We start from the raw sequence: 18,713 nt of genomic DNA, 5'->3' as shown, positions 1-18,713 counted from the left end.
TTTATCAGCTTTCAGAGCTGTGCTTCCCAGTGTTCTATGTTTTGCTATACATGATGATGGCTGTGCGTATAAGCAAGAATCCAGAAATAGAGACACACATTGAAGAAAAGTCATGTAGACCAAATTATTTGGATTAAGTCCAATGTGAAATTCTAGACAAGTAATTTAAAACACATGTTCAGCAGCTCTGCCATGGCACGATCATGAAAATAATTAAGGATTAATTGTCATTCTGCCTCTGCAATTACTGAATATTTCACTTCCAACTAATAAAAAATAGACTGAAAACTTGTAATAAGAGTGATAAGGCAAAACTAAGGTGAAATAAATGCCTTTTATACTCAAACACTGTTTTTAAAAAGACTCTGATTTGTAGAGATACGCTGGGTAAACACATTTCAACATTTAAGAAGTCCAAACAACACGTTCTTTTCCCCGCTCTAAAAATCAGAGATTTTTCAGGAAAATCATTCTTTAGTAGGCAAATGTGACAGCAAATATTTTTATACAGAATCTGACCTCCTGCATTACTCACCAGCACTGTAATTCTTCAGAGAGAAAGGAGGTTAAAAAAAAGTATCACAAGGAGAATTTGATAGTTACCCTGAACTATGTTCAAGACTTTACATATGTGAGAACACTCCATATGGTGCAATACTGTTTCTGGTGCAAACTAATTTTTTATTTTTTCCTGCCATCAGGTGACTAAGATATATTTTAAACAAGCTAGAAAGATCATTCCCATGCCATGAATCTTCCACCATCTGTACAAGGTTGTATATATCTTAAAATAGCCTGAGACATAGCCAAAGTAAAATCCAGACATGCACAAATTAAGCTGTAAGAGAAATTCTTATTCAGTCATGATACTATAGTGATGAAATTAATTATGGGCTGACAATTTTTATTTTTTACTGAAGGCAACACTTAACTGTTATAAGGCAATGAAAACAAAAATTCTGATTTGCTTCAAAGCGTTCACCATTTCTGCCAGAAATCGTCTACTCAAAAAATACACTGCTGGGTAGCTGTCCTATGCATTTTTGTGAGATAACAGATGCAGAATTGCAGACCTACTGCACCTCTTATATGCAATTTAAGGATTAGGGAAACAGTACAGAAAATATTTTAATAAAAAATATTGCAAAAACCATATTACATTTAATAAGCATTTAAAAAGATGACAACTTGCACATCCCCTAGCACAACTCATCCAAAGGGATTGTTTGGCATAAGCACAAAAAAGCCAAAATCCTTTTATCCACCAAGATGGAAATGTAACCTTTTATATTAAGTTTTGATCTCTTCTCCAAGCTGTTTGGCTACAGATCCATGCACAGAATTTAAAAAGCAGAAACCACTCAAGTAAAAAAAAAGTCACAGAATCCTTAGAGTTGGAAGGGACCTCATGTGGTTCAACTGGGCCTACTGCTCAAGCCTGTCTAGATCCCTCTGGATGCCATCCTGTCCTTCTGGTGTGTTGACTGCACCCCACAGCTAGGTGTCATCAGCTAACTTGGTGAGGGCACATTCAACCCCACTGTCAATGTCACTGATGAAGATATTGAAGAGTATTTGTCTCAGCACTGACCCCTGAAGGACAGGGCTTATCTCCATTCAGACACGGAAAGAAGAGATCGTAAGCAGTGACTGACTGCAATTCTTCCAACACCTTCCTCTGCTCTCAATAAAGGAATGTATGACTTTGACCTACTGAGAGCCTTATTCCACCAAAATCTTACCTTGTGTGCAGTTTCTGCAAACTGCTGAGCACTATTTTTCAGTTCCTCTGTCTTTTCTTCTGTTCGTCCTAGTCTCTCACCACGCTCATTCAAAGCCTGACTTGCCTTCTGTACTGCACTTGTCACGCTGTCTGCAGCTGAATGGAGTATGCTGTTTCCTGCAATATCAAAATAAGCAGTTAGAACAACTACATATATATCTGTATGTTTTTCAATAAATACAAACGTTTTCATTTATACTGTCCTAGAGCGAATGCATCACTTGCCACTTTATCATCTAGTTGCATTTTTGATAGCGGGATTAGTTACCATATTCAATAAAACCATATTATTTGTAAGCTATAAAAAATAAAATAAAAAAATACCATGCTACAGTGTAATACTTGGAAAGTATAAGGAAGCAGTGGAAATAGGTTAACTACGTGTTGTTGTTTTTTTAAGCCTTATGCTCCTATATTATTTCAGGAACTTACTCTAATAAATCCATTACACAGATTCAAATGTACAGCTTCTTTCAAATGCTCTCATCTTAATATAGAATAACTTTCTTTGAAACAGTTACAGTATTCCAAAGAATCATAAAATGGTTTGGGGTGGAAGGGACCTTAAGATCATCTGCTATAGTCAGGGATATATCCCTCCAGATCAGATTACTCAAAGCCCTGTTCAGCCTGGCCTTACGGAAGGAACATTCACAACCTCACTGAGCAACCTATTCTAGTGTCTCACCATCATCACAGTAAAGAATTTCTTTCTAATATCTTGTCTAAATCTACCCTTTTCTAGTTTAAAACCATTTCTTCTTATCCTGTTGCTACCTGCCCTTGTAAAAAGTTCCTTCCCAGCTTTTCTGCAGGCCCACTTCAGGTATTGGAAAGGCCACTATCAGGTCTCCTCTGAACGTTCTCTTCTACAGGCCAAAGAGCCCCAGCCCTCTCAGTCTATCCCTGCAGAGGACACTCCTTGCACTCCAGACCTCTGATCATCTTTGTGGTCATTCCACCAGCTCCATGTTATTCTTGTGTTGGAGGCTCCAGAACTGGACACAGTACTCCAGGTGGGGCCTCACGAAAACAGAGCAAAGGGGCAGAATAACCTCCCTTGACATGCTGGTCACGCTTCTTATGATGCAACCCAGGATACAGTTCTTCTGGGCTGCAAGCACCCATTGCTGGCTCATGTTGAGTCTCTCATCAATCAAAACTCCCAAATCCTTCTCTTTAAGGCAGTTCTCAAGCCATTCTCCACCCAACATGAATCTGTGCTCGAGAACTATATCTCTGAAGGACACTTCTTATAAATTCAACCACTGCCTTCCATATTATATAATCACCCTAATCAACTTTCACATACATGTCCATCCAAACACTATTGCTACAGTCATTTAATGTCAGGCTTCATACCTTGTCCATGTGAAGTACTAGTCATGATTTCATGAGACAACTTAGTTAATTTAACAGATCGTATTTTAAGTTACAGCAAGATTTAATATCATCTAAGCCCTTAGATTCACCATCCAAATCTGTTAATTAATTTATCTTTTTCTTCTCTGGAATATAGCATAGCAGTTTCTACAAGGGTTTAATAGAACTGAATTTCTCCTCTTCATTTACCACTTCTAAACATTCACTCCAGTCTCTATGTTTTATATACTGCTTCTCAATAGAAGAGATTATTTTCCTTGGTGGAGGAATTGCTGAAGGATGTTTATGATATGTACAGTGTTACAAATTGAAAACTCCTCACACAGCATTGTACATTTTCAGTGTGAACTGGTATGTATTAAAATACACATATGACAAAAATGTATGTTCCACCCTTTAACCTTTTCAGCAAAAAGGACCAGTAAAATATCAGCTTTCCCCAAATTGGTGGTATGAAAATTCTGTGATGTCTTCCAAAAGAACTGCAAAATCTTTAAAGTTTAATCTACCTGACGGTAATTGCTTATCTAGACATTCACAAAGTCACTGTGAGAGACAAGAAGTCAATACAGGTACAGTAGGTAGAGTATAAAATACCGGGCACATCAACACTGCTAGTTTTCTGAACTGCCTCTGAATAGTATATTCACATAGTCTCTTCACAGTATTAAACATAAATATGTAATATTTAAATTCATTATGCTGATAAAGGTATAAAACTAAAATTGAGCAGCATAGTAAATATTTGTTAAAACAGAGTTTATTGTTCTTATGGACATACAAAGATGACTTTAAATCAACACAAACCTTACATTATCTTTACTATTAATCTGAGAGGCATGACCACTTAAGAGTAATTGCAGGTTAATAAATAGTACCCAAACACTACATTGAATGATTATTTTGCTACTAGTTTCATTAGGAAAATCAAGAACAAAAGATCAATTGAGCCTTACTATGCAGATAATAACTTTTTCCTTAGAAACAGCAAACAAACACTGAGTAGTGAAAGCAGACTTTGCTCCAGATAACCTATCAAACAACAGTGCAAACTACAGACATATAAACTCTTGAGAAAAATAACCACCTTGCAATTTGAATAAACTAAAACAGAACTGTATAGAGGTACGGAAAGGACCCAACAATCCAACATATGCTGATTTGTGGAAGATGAATCAACAATAGAAATACCAAGCTGTGACCTCCTGATTACATGTCTATCAATACTGCTAATGCTACACACATTAGCAATTAAAAATTAAATGTGTATGAGATATGAAACATCTACAGAATTTTTCATTTTTGCATAGAACAAAGAAGCTGAATTTAGAAAATTGTTATTATAACTAAGACCGTGAATATCTAAGAATACTGTGAGCTGCCATTTGTTATGACATAAGTGAAACTTCACCTTTTCCAGTAGTCTCTGTTTAGCCTCTGAGAAGACTGGTTATAAAATCAGTCAAACCACTTTAAATACTGTATATTTTCATACTTCAGTGTTTCTCAGTCAGTTGCTACTTTGTTCATAGCTTGCTTGTTTAAATTTTAAAGCCAGTTCCACTAATTTTTCTTGGAAGCTTATTTTGGCCTTTGTTCAGGTCACATTTCCTGTAAACAGGCATACTAGGCAATACTGCATTGGAAATAGTTTCCTTTTTTTTTTTTTTTTTTTTTTTTTTTCTTTTTTGGTGGAGTGATTTAAGGCCTCCTGTTGTTCTCTGGGATAAGATTTATTAAAAAGCACTCAACTGTGCAGCTGCAGTCAGAAAACTTACACAGAATTCCAGTGAAACAAAGAATGTGGAGAATTTCATAAAACTCATAATCATCTAAAGCCTTAAAACTTGTTGGAGAATAGAAGCTAACAGATCGCTGACCTGAAATGTACGCAAACGAAAAAACAGTCCTGTTCTGTATGTGAGCAACACAGAAACTTATGTCTCGGTAGTCGACTGAATTCCATGGGTCTATTCCTAGAGGACACGTAGGTGGTTTCTGATACTAATGACTACACTTTGTTCTTACATTAGTATCTCTAAATAGTAACATTTGTACAAGATTGACTGGAGAAGCGTTCCTATGAACTGTATTCCTATCACATAAAATTCTTCCTATAAGCTGCAAAACTTTCAAGCTGCTTTACAGGAAGTAATTACCAACATTCCAAATTTTTGAAGAAGTTAGTTCTGTGACTAAACACCAAAACTGCCTGAACTGCATCTACTAAGAAGAAAATAATTTAAATTTATTTCAACCAACTGAGGTGCACAGCACCACTTAAAAAAAATATGTAAAATAAACAAGTAGACATGCAAAAACTGCCATTAATCCCCTCCCCCCCAAAGATTTCACAACTTCTAATGATCTTCAGGTCAGATGCAGAATCTGCTCAACATAAAGCTTTCAACAACTTTTCACGTAATGTCTTCTCAGGAACAATTTCATAACATTTGCAAGAGGAGCAAAACACTACCTACTAAGTAGTTAAAAGTGTTAAAAACTACAAGCAAGTGGCCTCCTCTAAAAAGGAACTCAGAACATCAGTTCATCCCTATGCATATTTTGGTAGAGTTTTACTCCTCTTGCAAATGTTATGAAATAAAGCATATAATAAGCAGAATGTGTATGTTTAGGTCAACTTTGATATGAAACTAAAATCAAGAAGGACACTAGGTTTAAGTCAGTATTTTTCAACAGCAAATTTGCTATTGAAAACACAGAAACATACTACAAATTTATTTTCAGTTGTTCAAATGATTGGCTTAACAGGGTAGCTTTTAATACAGATTTCTCAATGATATTTTGTCTTATATGAAATTGTCTTATCATCTGAAAAGGAATTTAAAATTCAGATTTTCAAATCAATTAATAACTATACAGTTCAGTAATTTTATTTTATTAAAAGGCCTTAATTCCTGATAAAGAGAAACACTAAAGAAACAACATTTTCCAGGAAGTACCAAAGCTCCTGTCAACTTCATTTTTAGGTTTTTTGTTCTTATGATCACAAACTATGTCAGAGCAGGCATAAAAAAGTGCATTCTTAAGCCAGCATACATGGTACTCAAAAGATATACAGACACTATCATCAACCAACATAGACATTAATTGATTCACTGAACTAATTTGTCTCCTGAGATAGTGTTATTGTAGTTTGCATGACCTGTTTTAACATACATTCACAAAAATTTCTTCAACATGTTCTCTATTAACCATGTCAAAACCATTTCATTTCAACCCAGGGTTTTATAAGTACATCAGCGGTAAGACTTCACAGTCATTGACTTGTGAACACAGGCATTTAATTTTTAATTGTGCATGTATTTAGCAATTATCTTCTGTTCTGAGAAGGAAATAACTGAGATTATTATCAGTAACTAAGGAGCTCTGTGTATCACATCAAAAAAACTTAAAAAGAAATAAGAAAACATGAAATTTATGCTTCCTATTCATCTGCAATAAAACTGGACTTGCTGTACTAAATGAAGACTAAAAGAGTAACAGTAGTCAGTTTAAAATTCATGAACACAGTGTACCTACTCTTATTGCCCATGCATACTATTTTTACTAGTATATAATGGTGTCACTAAAAGTTCAACAAAATATAGAAAGTGTGACTGCAATTATAAAGAATGACTTCATCTTCACTACTTCATGTTTTGTTGACTGACCATGAACTCATCATTCAGGAACAAAGCCATTGCACCATTAAAACATCCATTAAAAACCGAAGGTCTTGAGAGAGATAAATATGCTGAAAAATTATATTTTTAATTAAAAGATAACTCCCCTTCACTGAAGAAGTTATATCAAAACTCTTCAAAATCTTAGACTCAGAAATACTAGACTGTCTTATACTACTCTTGATGATTTTCTTGGTATAAGGTTCTTAATTTGCATGAAAACTGTTTCCAAGATTAGGAGCACCTCTGCAGATTCCCTATACTACAACTAGACATTTCCATTGTATTCTTTAAATCTGCTGTTGTAAGTTCTATTTTTACAGTGAGAAAATTCATATTGAACAAAAGGCCATAGCCTGAGCAAAAAACAAGAATTTTCAAGCAGATCAGTATCTAATTAAACAAATGGGTGTTCAGCTGCAGGTGGCAGTGCTAGCACAGAAGTGTCACATCTTTTAGTTTGTACAGATCATACAACATTAAAACCTCTGTGTTCTCAAGGCACAGATCAATGTTTTCAGCTTTGTAAAAACCTGATTCTGCTTCGGAAAGTAAGTATCAGAATAAGAAGTGATCTCTAATGTATTATTGAACTAGTTTCCACAGCTTTGATGAGGGTAGGTCACTTCTTTTGACACAAATGAGTCTTTTACTACTGTTTAATGGCAATGATGGTTCAGAGTAACTTTGAATAGAAAAACACAGGCAAATATTGCATGTTATTTTGAAGTATAGATTTTCAGATACAATGAATTGCATTTAATACACACAGCTAATTCAGTATTTGGTCCAAAGTATATAAATCAAATTAAAAATAAAATGAAGTTCACAGTGAATTAAGAAGAACCTGTATGATGACAGAGGAAATCTGAAGGGCATTATTGAACTTCATAGTACTATATGACCTGCTAAAGTAAAAAAGACAATGACTTCCCTAAATGCAAGTTTAAGTCAACACTTGAGAGAACTCCAAATTCCTGTTGAAATCCATAGTTAGCTGTAAAGCATCATTTTAACGTTAGTCCTTCAGAGGGAGGGAAGGAGAGAAGTTGGAAACAGAAGACACTGTTCATATAAGTGCATGCACACATCTTCTGATGTTATATCTTGTCGGTGGTCTGGCATTTAAGAGGATATGGAAAATGCTGTGTAAATTCATCAACTATATTTCCTTTCAACAAAGAAAAGTTTCTAAAGGAACACAGAGATGAGACAAATGACTTCACCAAATTAGTTCATAGTCTGATAGCAACAGAAAATTTACCAGGATTAGTAGTTATAGCTGGTCTTTAAGTAGTTTGGACCAGCTGCTTATTTATTCATTCAAAAATAGGAAAGCTGGGTATTTTTAGAGATTGTTATTTCAGATTTGATCAGACTCTGCCCCTTGAAATCAAAGCTGTGATGCCCCCCATTAAACCTCTCTCCCTCAAGATGTCAGATTCCATCAGCTGCACAGAAGCAATACAATACATTAAGTCTATAATGAGAGAGGGCTGTGCAAAGGCAATCTGTTTTGAATTTTATGAGTGAGTTTAAATACTTTGAAGTCAAAGACATTAAATCAATAAATTGTATCCTAGGAAAATTACTGTCATAGCAAACTGAGCATTCTGAAATGGCCATCAAATTAATTACTATTCAGCAAGTTTGTTTAGGGATATACAACAAATATCAACTCCCAATAATACATCAATGATGTTACAAAGTTCTTATCAATGACAGCACTAGCTTGCGAGGTTTGTCTGCTTGTCTGTTTGTGGTTTGTCTACTGATTATCTATCAGTGTAAATTACTGCCTTCTCAAGGGGCCATAACCATCACAGTAGGTAAACTGGAATGAAAACTCATAACGGAGCCTTCTCCTAAGGTTCAATACTTACTATACTTACTATATTCAATACTTTCTTGACCAGAAGAACAAGTGCTTCCAGACTTTATACATTATTTATTTACAGATGAAAACAATCACTATCTAATTAATCATTTTAATATTCTTACACAAGCAGTGCATTAAATGATTTGCCAAAGTTATGTGCTTTTTTGTCTTCTAACCTCAATCTTTGTCTTAAACTTACTAATAATAAAAGTTAAATTTAAAAAGATGAGATACTGTTAATAATTTTTCAACAATTACATTCAGAAACATCATTATTTTCTAGGGTTCAATATCATCGTACAGTTCTGATGCCCCACCTTTCTCTGCTGAAATGAAATCTAAAAGTCTAGGAAAAGTTGCAGAAATTAGAAAAATACAGAAATCAGAAAGCAACAATTAAAAACTGGAAAATACATTGCACAAATGTTAAAAGCAAAACTGACAAATCATTGATGCATTTCATAAAAAAATTACCTTCTATGTTTCCAGTGTACTTCTGTTGATGTTTTTAAACACTGGCATCGATGCTGGTACAGGATGTTATCACATTGAGGATCAGATATACAGAAAGGAATTCTTAACTTGAATCATTTCCTTATTATTCAATTTCTTGCTCTTTTCCAAACTGAGAAATTTAAACTTAGTTTTATACTTGAATTTAATATATTCGTATAAATTAGGGCAAATCCAAGTTAGTATTTTCAATACAAATAAAATTCTACTGACCAGAAAATCTGCTATTAGTAATAAGGTTAAAAAGAACGAAACTACATTCTGTCTCAGATATTTCAAAACAATAAAATACTATCAGAAACAAGTGATAGTTTTTGTTTGTTTGTTTTAACACAAATCAATTTTGTCACAGTACCTTCACATTAATTCACAATAATAGAATTAATTTACACGTGCAAGTCTGTTAGGCTCACATGCTCAGGTACACATTTTTTCAGTGACTATCAGTTATGAAGTGAAAACAGTAAGTATCAGATATTTGAAAGAAGAGGGGCCAGGAGGAGCTTTAGTCTTCCTTCCAATTCTAATTCCTAATTTCATGTGTCTTCTAAAGTCATTCAGTCAACCTGAACAGTAAAAAGGAAGCCAACACATATTTACTCGGTCTCAAATGGCTTATTCCTAAAATATATCACTCATGAACATCACTTCTACTGTATAAAATGTATCCAGATAACACAAAGTATTTTGTTTTAGAGCTAACAGTTACCGACAAACTGCAAAACTTCTGTGAAATCTACGTTCTGAAACTTCCAGAAATCACTTGATTTCTACAATATGACAGAAGAGCTGAATTCAAATTGGCTTTTTTTCATGTAGAAAATTCATTCTCAGTTAAATCCAAAGAATTAATGAAAACACCATGAAGTCCTATTCCTTGATAGCTGAAGCTAAGTTGAGTCAATAGCTTACAAAAAAAAGAAACTCATTATCATTTCCACACTGGCAATATATTCTTAGAGAAGAGTTATCCACTAATAATTCTTGTCAGTTGTCCTAGAGAAAAGGTTACAGAGGCAAAGATATGATTTATTTGGGCTTCTAAGGATATTTTAACAACTACAGCTTATAGGACAAAGCTTAGAACAAACAAAAAAGCAAGATCATCACCTTATTTCCACCTGTCTTGCTTCTTTCTGCAGTTCTAGAATGTGCCTGAGGGTGGCAGCAACTGTTTATCATTACAGGCACAGAATTTGTCTTAGGTTTGTTTTTGTTTTCGATTAGTTTTGTTACTTACTAACAATCCATGTAGCACAATGATACCTCAGATTAGACTCATTCCAGTGTCATTACTCGCACATTAGAAACATACATAATTGAAAAGCATTTCCTACTATAAATAATAATAATAATAACAACAATAATAATAAAGACAACTCTCCCTCCCATATAAATGCCTGTTTTTCTTTACTTCTACGAAGCATTTTGTAGAAATCTCATGTAAGGTATGGATAGGTCTTTTCTACTAAGAGACGAACTTGAAATATTTAATACCAGGTAATACCAGGTATTAAAGGTAATACCAGGAGGAATCTTGTTTTCCAAATTTGAATTTGTTCTTTGTTCTAAGAATTAGCACCCACAGCTTTCATCAGATCATAATATCACTGTAATTACTAACGCCATTAATCAAGTTTCAGACAACACTCTAGACAAACTCCAAAGTCTATATCCTTACTTTATACTCAGAAAACAGTAAAGCAGAAAATAAAATAAAATAAAATAAAATAAAATAAAAATAATTAAAAAAAAAATTGTTTGGGAGATGAAGACTCAGACCACTGGGAACAAGTTTTTTTGAAAACAGCAAGTTAAAATGAGGAAGTAAATGAGAGGATCTGCAGTTCCATAGAAGATGACAACTATTCACTTAAGACTAAGCTCTCAGGTAATTTCTGCAGAAAAATAAATAGCTTGAATTTCACTTCCCTCACTCCTGACCTTTAGGATGGCAAAAAGACTCAATTGTAAACAATTCCTTCTAAACTACTTTCATCTTTGGTTCCAGTTGAGAAAAAGTTCAGTGTTTTTGTTTGATTGTTTTTTGTTGCTTTTTTTTTTGTTTGTATTTGTTTGTATTTTTATATACACACATATATATAATGTAAATAATGTTATACCAGCGCATGTTCTAATAATACTAATAAATAAATAAATAAATAAATAAATAAAATACTGGAGGTATTAGAAGATAAAATAACCATCCAGTATGAAATTGCTGTGTACATTCCTCAGAAAGAGCAAAAGAGTATCACTTAAAATACAAGGGCTGCTATCATACATGGGATGAGGAGATATGCTTCATCTATAATATGACATGTTTCATCTATAAACTGACTGCACTGATGTTTTAAAATGCTTTTAATCTATTGCTTTGGTTAATTACTAGTAAGAACAGGGGAAAAGTTACAAATTCAGAACTGGAGTTAGTTTATGTCAAGATATACAATTTATATATATATAATTTTATATAATTTATTAATTTATATAAATTTATATAATTTATTATAATTTATATATATATAATTTTATTTATTTATTTGCATACTACAGTGATGCTTTATATTTTCCAGCCACAATGACTTTGAAATCTGTGACATACTTCACTATTTTCCATAAAGATTTCTGATATTACAAGTTTCTAACTAAATGATTCTAGGTTGCCATCATAGTCTTTTGTTTGTTTTTACTTAGAGCAGTAAGAATGCCTCCACTAGATAAATACATTCTGAAGTTTTAAATACAATGTGAACCAAAAGATTTTGAAAATGACGGGAAGATTCATGAAATGGGAAGAGCAAAAGGAAGCTTAGAAGAAAATACAGTGTTTTTTCCTCTTATTTTGAAAGGATGCCAATAGTAAAGGAATGACTGACAGAAAAGTTTTGACTGCATATTAGTGGTAACATCACTGTCGGCAGCTGAAACACATCTGGAGATGATTTCTCCTCCAAGTTTAGTGTTTTAGAACAAATAGATTGCAAAAGAAAGTAACAACCAACCAAAAAAAAAAAAAACCAACAAACAAACAAAAAAAAAACAAAAACAACCAAAAACAACAACAAAAACCATTTAAAGGTGAGTGCAAAAGATTATGGTCTTACATTGCAGGCAGGAGGAAAACATGCTACTGTTATAGAAGAGGAGAATTACCAGAAATAACTGAGTAAGGATCAGCATACTCGTGGTTGATGCCTACTAGGGGAAAATAAACGAATCCACACCTAAGTGGATCTCTTAGACAGATTAGCAACATCAAATTTCATACTCCCTGAAAGAGAAAAATAAAACTTAATTCCAGCTGAAAAGAACAAAGTGTAAGAACTTTTAAGTTTTCTGTTCTAGAGCCAATAAAAAGGAGATCATTGCCAGAAATCAGGAAACAACTAAATTCTACCCTTCTAAAGGTTTAACTAAATAAATAATAATTAGTAAAATAAATGAAAATTCTCCCCCAAAGTAATTTCTATTATTTGGTAAGTGGATGGTAAAGCTACCACATAGTGGCCAGATTTTACTTTTTCTTAACCTGATGTCTAATACTGGAAATTGCCCTCTAGAATACAACCGAGTTGTGAAATGTAACAAAACCCTTCAAAGATTTCTGTTAAAAACAAATTAAAGGAGTTGGCCTCGGTGATTCTTATGGGTCCCTTCCAGCTCAGGATATTTTATGAAATTTCAAAGCCCATAAAGGAAATCTAGTAAGAAACACATTTTGGCCGTCTTGTATGAAGTTATATTGTAGAGCAGTCCTCTACTTTGGGTAGGAGGGGAATTCTCAGAAGTTGAGTAGTGGATATTACCTCTTAAACTAAATTTTTGAGAAGCAAAGACACTGGGAGAAGTTGAAGTGATGTTTGACGGTGAAACTGTGAAGCCTACAATTTCATTGCTGTCAGATTAACATATTCAGACTCATGATATCAAGGTATAGACAAGCACATTTAAACACAGAATAACTCACATGCAAACCAATCATTACATGTCCAAATGCACTGAATAATCCAATTTCAATTTACTTACCTCCCATAATTTTAGATTGGCAGTTGATAAATTCTGGTTTCTTGTCTGTAAGATATCGCTGACATGTGTGATGAAGAACCTGAAAGAATGTGCATTTTTCTGAAGCTGTGCTTGCTACCCATTGGTCAAAAGCATTTTCAAATAGTAAATCAAATTCTGGGGAATCCTAGAAGAAAGAATACACAATTATTATTCCAGTTTCATGATTGATTTGAAATAAGATTTCAAAAATGATTTTGGAAAAAAATTTAAAAGCAATTATGTTGGAAAAAACAAACAAGGAAACCCCATAAAGATCATGCAACACCAGATCTCCCCAGGATTATTTTTTCTCTTGCATATTTTTGATAAAAACACAGGCAGGAATTACTTTCATACATATTTTTAATACGGAATATTCAGCTAAGAAAAGAAATATCTGAAAACAATAATATTTTAGACCAAATTGTTAGAAGTTGGACTCATAAGAAATTCTTCTTAGCTACAGATATATAGTTACTTTTGCCTTCTATATTAATACAAGGAATTTTGTTTAAATATTTTTAGCCTTTCAGTCCAAAATATACCTTCATGATGCATGATAGGAAATGTGGTTCTGGTCTCTATATTGTCCAAAGAATGAAAATAAACAGTAAGCCCTAGTCACTGGATTTAATTTATTATCGTAAAGTGTTGTATATGTCTCAGGATAACAAGAACAAAAGAGCACTTCCAGAACCAAGTAACCTCCAGCTCTGAACCTTGCAACAGCTGCCAAAATAAATGGATTATATAAAAGCAGAGATGCTATACACTTAGCAATATTTCCTAAAAATCATTTTGCAAACTAATCCATTAAATCCTATTTTGAATCAATGACGCTTTGAACTATAGAAATACAAGTCCGAAAGGAATGTCTAAGATGAAGAACTTGATAGGATTTTCACACTGAATGTTATCTCCAGATGCTATGTACAGAGTTCCTTTACAGATTATGTGAAATATCTGTATCTATATCCATATCTGCATCGTTACTCTCATTTTACTGTCCCTTTTATCCAAATAAAATTCTGCTTCCTGGTTTTCATTTAGCAGTGGCCAAAAAACTTCATATTTATTAGCAGGACTGTATGGAATTTGTTGCACCACTGAGATGCTTATTTGTATGTTCAGAGCACAACCATGAAGAAACCAAGGGAGGCTAGCCATATACATTCTGCTGTACAATGAACACAGTAAATCATTTTTTTATATTAGTCACATTGCTAACTTCTAAATCTGCTGTTTGGCTACTGAAGACTTACCTTTATAAGACTATTGCATGTTAGTATGATTTTTCCCAAACAACTCAAGTCAGACTGCACATTCTACCTTAAAAAAAACAGCGTATCTTTTAGGCAAAAATTCTACAAACAGTTCCAAAACTACTTAGTGGGTTTTTTGTTTGTTTGAACTGATATTTATTTTAAACCAATGGTCATGTGAAAGTAGTAGCTAAGGTACAACACAGCCCTTTGCATGGAAGGATAATCAGTGGGGATGGATCTGAGGAGTGGGCTGTCCTGGGGGAAGGTTCACAATATTTCCAGAAACCTGAACCTCAGTAACCTCGCCTTTCTTTCCTTCTGCTTACCGCCCTTACAACACAGCTGCATGCCAAAATGGAACCCAAGAGGCTTATAGATGAAGACAAGGCAAACAAAGCTCTTATTTTTCTCTTTAAAAGAAAAGACAGAGTAGGAACTAGAGTATGTGAGTCAGGGAGGGAAAAAAGTAAATATCTCGATTACATGCTTTGGCCTCCTCTCATCTTTCCCATTAAAGTAAATTTCATATACTCCACCAACTTATTTTTTGTTTGAGAATTTGCACTTAAACTTGTTTCTTATCTTTCCATCTGCCTTTTAAACAGCAAAAGATACTTGTTCCACAAATCAATTACAAGAACTCAGTTTCCATTTCTAGAACTGTTCAGACTTACCTGATTAGGATCAATACCGTTGACCTGGCGAAGCTGCTCAAGCATCCACTGCGTTCTCCTAACAAATGATGTAGAGCCTTCAAATTGCTTGACCTTTGTAATAGATGCTTGAGCTGGTTTCTTGTTTGTCACTAAATATATAAAAGGAACACATGCAACAGTAATGAACTGAATTTTTCAGAAATGTTTTGTTTAACTCAATGTATCAGTTAATTGGTTTAATGGTGCATCTTCTATAACATCCCCCAAAAGTAAATACATATTGCTGATTCTGACAGTAGAAAGCATTATCATATATCTATATAGTCATAGATAACTTAGTGAAAAGTATATTCCTTATGAAAGATGGTACAATTCCAAACAAGTGTTATATAACTCAAAATTAGATACATTTCAGTTCTTGACAGGCTAGGTTGACAACAGCTTATAAAAGCCAGAACGAAAGAGAAGATCTTTCCTTCTGAATTTTTACAGATAATTTAGCATTTTTATTTTCCTATCCTAAGTAGCCATGGTTTCTCAAATACAGCCTGTCATGCATTTATCTCATTATTAACTTATTTCTTTTAGGTAAGAAAACAAACATGGCAGTTCCATGCAAGCACATTTTCATATATTACTTTTATTTATTTAACTGTTGGAAAAAGCAACAACACATGCAGGTTTCTCTAGTCTTTTCAAAACATGCCAGCATCTATGACATTCAGTTCCCAGTTTACAGTCAGCAGACTTAAGTATATGTGCTTAGTGCACCAAGAAAATAAAACTACAAACCACAGAGAATATGTGGAAAACATAAACATTAAGGAACTAAAAATCATTCCATCTTTTCTCATCGAATGGTAGGTATCATATATAAGAACAATCTAACATATTCCAAAGAAAACATATATTAAAAATTCCCAATGTCATAGAATATGGTTCTGTTTTGGGGAATAAAGAAAAAGACAATATCAAATAGAACAGATATCACATCTTTAACTCATCATTAAGTGTTCAAAACATTAACGCTAAATCCTTAAAATCAGAGAAAATAGGTTCATACAATAGACTTTTTCTGTAAACAAATACATTTTTGTGAGTATAACTACACATACCTTCAATTCCTACAAAATAAATAAATAAATCAATAAATCAATTTTAGGCACTTATAATAATCATATTCACTATTATATTCATATTATTTTTCTGTTGCTGTTTTGTATTTCCATAGAATGATAGAATTGTATCATTCTATGGAAATACAAAACAGCAACAGAAAAATAATATGAATTTTCTCTATACCTATTTTCTCTGCTTTTAAGGATTTAGCATTAATGTTTTGAAGGATAATTTGTAGAAGCACTGTACTGCACAATCTACTAAAACTGGACTGTCACTCATTTTTCACAATAAAACATATTTTTGTTCAATTTATATGATCCTCCATAAAAAGTAGCATTGGGAATAGTCACTTATCTCTTTGCTTCCAGGCAGTTAAAAAAGACTTCTTAATAATCAAATCTCGCATAGTAAGACTGGCTTTTTTTTTGTGTACTCCTGTTACCCACATTCTCAGAAAAACTAACAAGCCAACTCTGAAGGTATATACTGCATAAGCTTTTGTACTCAGAGGACATATATGCAGTAAATATTGATGTAATAATCAACATTCCAAAGAGCTGAAATAGCTAACATTGCTTTTTAGTATGAAAGTTTACTATTGAACAGGTCACTGACTTGATGTTAAAGGTACTTAAGAATGGAATAGCAAATTCAATTTAATATGAAAAAATCTTTTTAATATCTCATATGTATTCATTTTAATTGAGTCTATGGTTGTAAAAGCCCAAGAATCTTCATGAGAAATTGTTTTTAAACAGAAATGTACTTTCATGAAAAATTCAGTAGGTTAAAAAAATAATTAGATATTAACATTTCAAATGGCAGATAACTGTTTACATGAAATTAAATTCACACTAGAAAACACAACTGAATTCAATATATTGACTGGACTATTCATTAGAATATAATTAACAGATTGCCAGAAGTCTCTAAATCGACAGCCAAAACCACTGAGAATCAGAATTGTAAAATACATGATTCAAAACCACTTCAGATGTTACAGAAGAGAGGAAATCAATGTAGCACTAGAAAGGTAGCAGCAAAATTAGATAAGAACTATTGAAATGCAAAGACTAGAAGTGAGATAAGTATTAAATATCAATCGATTTCTCAATGGTCTGTATGTTCAGTTGGACCTCTCAGTATTCAGAAAAAAAAAATTGCCTCTGGGGGTTCAGTGACTTCAAGCTGTACTGGAATATTTTTCTTCAAGAAAAACAGCTCAATTCTGTAATTGAGCTGCAAAGCAAAGCCTAACAAACAAAACAGAGATGACAGACACCATACCTATACTTACATAGTATAGACAGGTTCTGCTTTTACTGCAAGTCTTCAAGACCACAGAGTAGAAAACAAAGACAGAAATTACATGAGCACAATACAAACTGAGGTCAATACCTTCCTAAATTAATCCTTTTTAATATTTACTCACATCTTTTTGTCAATGCCTGTGTTAACTTTGGCAAATTGAATTCAGTGGGCTCAGTTCCACTTACCTTCTACATAAGTCCAATAGAAGAAAGCTACCTAAGAGTGGCCCTAATTTTACTACCTCTGTGGTATTACCTTTCTAAACATATCAGGCAATATTCTACTGCTGAATTATCCACTTCTTAAAAGAAAAAACTGCAGACTATATGTAAGGCACACATAGAATCAATGCTAGCAGTATTGCAAAACAAAACATTCAAAAATATGAAGCACTTGTCAAAGCAATTATTTACATGTGATGAAATGATACTTTTTACCTCAGAATCTCATGGATAATTCATTATGAGATGTACCACCCTAAACTTGATTTCAACTAACTTCTGACTGCTCTGAAGGCTTCTATGTGCTATACACTCAAGTACTTTCGAAAATGGAGGTCATTTCCTATTTCAAGGTGAAAATACCAGATTTTACAGACTTGATGGTAAGACACAGGATGTCAAAAGGATGTCCAAATATTTAGTAAAATATTATATTTTACTAAAATAGCATACTAGCTACCTAAGGCAAAGAAGTGCTCTGATAAATTGCTTTGGTTTTCAATACCTGTATGATAACAAATATTTTATGTTGTGCAAGACAAGAAGAAGTATTCTAAGGGAACACATGTATATTTTCCAAAGTTATCAAAAAGTGCATTAATAACAAACAGGTTTCCCTAAGTAATGCTTCCTTTCTTTTAGTTTTACACCTGGTTATCCATTCACAGAACAATGTAAAAACACATCCTTATAAATTGTTTTTATGCCTATTCAAACATTTTAACCCCATCTCCTCAGAACATCTCAAAAGCCAGCCTCTCAATTTTCATTCATAACAGGTTTTCAAAGCTAGACATGTAGAAGCAGTATGGTAATAGATTAATGGCTTGTTCAATGTATTCTT

General features: G+C 33.3%; 1 protein-coding gene across 2 annotated transcripts in view; it reads right to left on the bottom strand.

The window, feature by feature from the left end:
• The window catches only part of STXBP6 (syntaxin binding protein 6), a 66,268-nt gene that overhangs the window by 1,194 nt on the left and 46,361 nt on the right, over positions 1-18,713 (bottom strand). For both annotated transcript variants that reach the window (XM_072338954.1, XM_072338955.1), the window contains 3 exons: positions 15,234-15,364; positions 13,274-13,439; positions 1,743-1,900 (listed from right to left, as the gene is read on the bottom strand). In XM_072338954.1, the coding sequence (XP_072195055.1) occupies positions 1,743-1,900; positions 13,274-13,439; positions 15,234-15,364 (455 nt within the window). The remainder of the gene's footprint in view (positions 1-1,742; positions 1,901-13,273; positions 13,440-15,233; positions 15,365-18,713) is intronic.

The sequence above is a fragment of the Excalfactoria chinensis genome, chromosome 5 (assembly GCF_039878825.1).
Source record: "Excalfactoria chinensis isolate bCotChi1 chromosome 5, bCotChi1.hap2, whole genome shotgun sequence".
Lineage (NCBI taxonomy): Eukaryota > Metazoa > Chordata > Aves > Galliformes > Phasianidae > Excalfactoria > Excalfactoria chinensis.
The sequence above is the reverse complement of the archived record's forward strand: the minus strand, read 5'-3'. Positions and strand labels throughout refer to the sequence as shown.